The sequence below is a fragment of the Grampus griseus genome, assembly GCF_964374135.1.
Source record: "Grampus griseus genome assembly, chromosome: 3".
In the NCBI taxonomy this organism is placed as follows: Eukaryota; Metazoa; Chordata; class Mammalia; order Artiodactyla; family Delphinidae; genus Grampus; species Grampus griseus.
The window spans coordinates 117,146,140-117,149,938 of NC_139019.1; the positions used below are offsets into that span (position 1 = coordinate 117,146,140).

At 44.4% G+C, this 3,799-nt stretch overlaps 1 protein-coding gene across 1 annotated transcript; it reads left to right on the forward strand.

Moving 5' to 3' along the window:
• Positions 1-370: 370 nt before the first annotated feature.
• PCDHB1 (protocadherin beta 1) lies at positions 371-2,857 on the forward strand (the record flags this gene model as incomplete). Its single annotated transcript, XM_082650327.1, is given in 2 exon segments — positions 371-2,011; positions 2,015-2,857. Coding segments are annotated over 2 exon segments (2,484 nt in total).
• Between the last annotated feature and the right edge of the window lie 942 nt (positions 2,858-3,799).

The following is a 3,799-nucleotide window of genomic DNA, read 5'->3' on the forward strand; positions in this document are numbered from 1 at the left end:
CTATGACTTCAACCTTGAGCTTGCTTAACGAGTATTCTCATTGGGTGTTCAATTCCCCAGGGCTTTTTTTCCTGAAAGGGAATTGAAAGGCGAGTTTGTTGTTGCTTTGGCAACAACTTTCAACCTCTACCTAACTCTCCAGAATGAGAACATATCTATTAATACATTCGATAGACTAGGGAGTTGAGTTACTTAATGCAATTTTTCTTCCAAGTGCAAAACAGCTCACCTGGCTCCGTTAGCCTTTGGCGGCGCTGCGGTTAGAGGCTAGCAAAGCCGAGAGCAGCTGTTGCAGGAACCTGTTGGCAGAAAAGTGAAAGTGTGTACGCAACAGGTGTATCTGCTGCAGAGAGTGCTCTTGTGAGAACGGATGGTGATTGCACGCAGAAAACTCTTGCAAAGCAGGCAAGTGGGCTCGCTTCTCCTTTTTCTGTGCTTATCTGTGGGGGGTACGGCGACCATCCGCTATTCGGTGGCAGAGGAGATGGAGAGTGGTTCATTTGTATCTAACGTGGCTAAGGACTTGGGGCTGGAGGTAGGGAAGCTGGATGCGCGCGGGGCGCGGCTCGTTTCTGAGGGCAATAAACTGCATTTCTGGCTGCACCGCAAGACAGGAGATCTGTTCGTGAAGGAGAAACTGGATCGGGAGTCACTTTGTGGCAAAGCCGATCCATGCGTTCTGCAGTTTGAAATAGTCCTGGTGGAGCCACTGCAGTCCTTTGGCGTGGAGGTCAGGGTATTTGATATCAATGACAATGCCCCGGTTTTCCTAAACAAGGAGCCTCTTTTAAAGATTCCGGAGAGCACCCCCCTGGGTTCACGGTTTCCTCTGCAGAGCGCGCAGGATCTGGACATCGGCCTCAACGGTCTCCAAAACTACACCTTGAGCGCCAGTGAGTATTTCTACCTGCACACCCGCTTCCGCAGCCATGGGCCCAAGTATGCCGAGCTAGTGCTGGATAAACCCCTGGACAGAGAGGAGCAGCCTGAAGTCAACCTGACAATTACAGCTGTGGACGGAGGGTCTCCGCCCAAGTCTGGCACTGCCCACATTTGCGTGGAGGTTCTGGATGTCAATGATCATGTGCCCCAATTCTCTCGACTGGTGTACCGCGCTCAGGTACTGGAAAACAGTGCCAATGGTTCTTTGGTGGCTATGGTAACTGCCACCGACCTAGACCAGGGCTCTAACAAGGAGATAACTTACTCTTTAGCTCAAAACCCAGAAGTAATTCTCCAGATGTTTCAGATTGACTCTGAAACTGGAGAGGTTCAACTAAGAGGGTCCCTAGATTTTGAAGCAATTGAAACATACGACATTGACATTCAAGCTACCGACAGAGGAGGCCTCTCTGCCCACAGCAAAGTCCTGGTGGAGGTGGTGGATGTTAATGACGATCCTCCTGAAGTTACAGTCTCCTCTGTGTCCAGCCCTCTCCCTGAGGACTCTCCACTACGGACGGTAGTGGCCCTTTTCTCTATCAGAGACCAGGACATTCGAGTGGGAGGAAAAATCACTTGCTTCCTCAAAGAAGACCTTCCCTTTGCAGTCAAACTTACATTCAGGAATTCCTACTCACTGGTCACTGACAGAGGCATGGATCCGGAGGAGGTCTCTGGCTATAGCACCCTTGTTGCCATGGATACTGGACCACCCACTCTGTCGTCGGAGACTGTGATAGAGGTGCTAATATCTGACATTAATGACAATCCCCCAGTATTTCAAGTAGATTCCTACATCTTGACTGTTCGAGAAAACAACAGCCCTGCAGTTTTTATTGGCAAAGTCCATGCTGAGGATCTAGATTTGGGTGAGAATGCCCAAATAATATATTCTCTGCTGCCTCCAAAAAGTGGAGATCTATCAGTCTTTGCTTACATCTCCATAAATTCAGACAATGGGAAACTCTATGCACTGAGAACTATGGATTATGAAGCCATTCAAGATTTTCAGTTTGTGGTAAAGGCAACTGATGGGGGCTTCCTGTCACTGAGTAGCCAGGTTACTGTCTGAGTGGTTGTCCTGGATGACAATGATAACTGCCCAATGATCTTGTACCCACTGCAAAATGGCACCTTGCCCTGCAATGACCTGGTGCCTAGGTCTGCAGAGGCAGGCTACCTGGTGACTAAGGTGGCGGCTGTGGATGGTGACTCAGGTCAGAATTCCTGGCTTTTATTTCATCTATTTAAGGCCACTGACCCTGGGTTATTCTCTGCTCAACAACAAAATGGGGAAATCCGTACATTGCGGCAGATATCTGAGAGAGACCCCATGATGCAGAAACTGATCGTTCTTGTTCAGGATCATGGCCAACCAGCTCTTTCTACTACTGCCTCACTTAATATCCTCCTGGTAGATGGCTTTTCTGAGCCCTATCTGCAGTTCCTGGATCCATTCAAGCATCCTACAAGGGTAAATCCATCCACTAAATATTTGGTCATTTCTCTGGCTGTGCTTTCCTTTCTCTTTCTCCTCTCTGTCACAGTGATCTTCATTACACATATCTGCCAGAAGATTAAATACAGAGAAAAGTTCACAATTCAAGAGCGTTTCTATGATGACTGTAATTTCTCTACCAACCTGGTACAAGGAGGAGCCAGTGGATCCATATCCCAGCCTTGTCCCTATGAAGTGTCCTCAGCCACTGGCACTGGCAATAGTGAATTCTGGTTTCTTAAGCGCCTTATGCCCAACTTCCCCTTCCCCCATGGCACTGGAGAGGTAAAAACAGAGGCTGGCTCCAGTTTACCACCAGATTCTGATAGGAATAGGTCTCAGGGGTCAGAGGGTCATGCCCAAGTATCTGATGACTATATGTGGCCATTATTCATGTCTCCTGTGGAAGTTCATTAGTCCTGGCTCTGGATATGCTTAGTTCCATAGAGATATCATGTTATTTTGCCTTTAAGTTATTTTCCATTAGAAAGTTATGCATGCATAGGGACAAGAACTAGCTCCTAGTTTTGATACATCAGAAAGCAGTTAGGTTCAAGAAGTAGAAATATAGTTTATTGTTATTCAGAAATTGCTAGATTTGTCATCTGATGAGTAGAGATCATCTTTGAATCAACATCTTGCATAACATCATTCACAATCATGCAAATGTCTGGTAAATGGTGGTCCTCATAGATAACTGGATGGGAGGAAGGGTAAAGAAGAAGAAAAAGGATTTGACTTATTTGCAAATGTAAAGGCAGATATAAGGCTAAAGAGATTCAGTTCAGGAATTAAGTTAGGTGTAGATTTCTTAATGGTTGTTGGGGACCTTAGGCAAGTCTTAAATCTCTGTTTATACACAGATATCTCATTCCTCATCAGAGAGCAGTTGTTTGAACGTAGATGAGGAAAAAAATAGACTTGTAGATAACAAATGCTATTGAACAACTACAAAACAAAAAGATATTAAAGAAGAAAGAATGCATTAATACCAATAAAGTGGCCTTAGGAAAAGACAGATTTTCACGTATTAACAGATTTGATCTTAAGCCATTTTATCCTCTGAGCATGCTGATGTGACAACATGGAAACTAAGAAAAAGAGTTAGTTCCTAGCATATCATTCAAAAAATGAAATGGAGTAGGGATTCAAGTTAGGTTTCTTTTTGATCATCATTGTTTTGCATTTGTAAGCTATTTTAAGTTCTCTCATTCTAAAATTAAAGAAAAAAAATTAAAACATTAACATATTTCAAGGATGCTATTAATACTACCAACTGTGCCTTAACTGTTTAAAAAGTTTGCTTTAATGCGTCTTTAATTAGGTACCTTAGTTTATACAATGTGTAAATTCAAACCC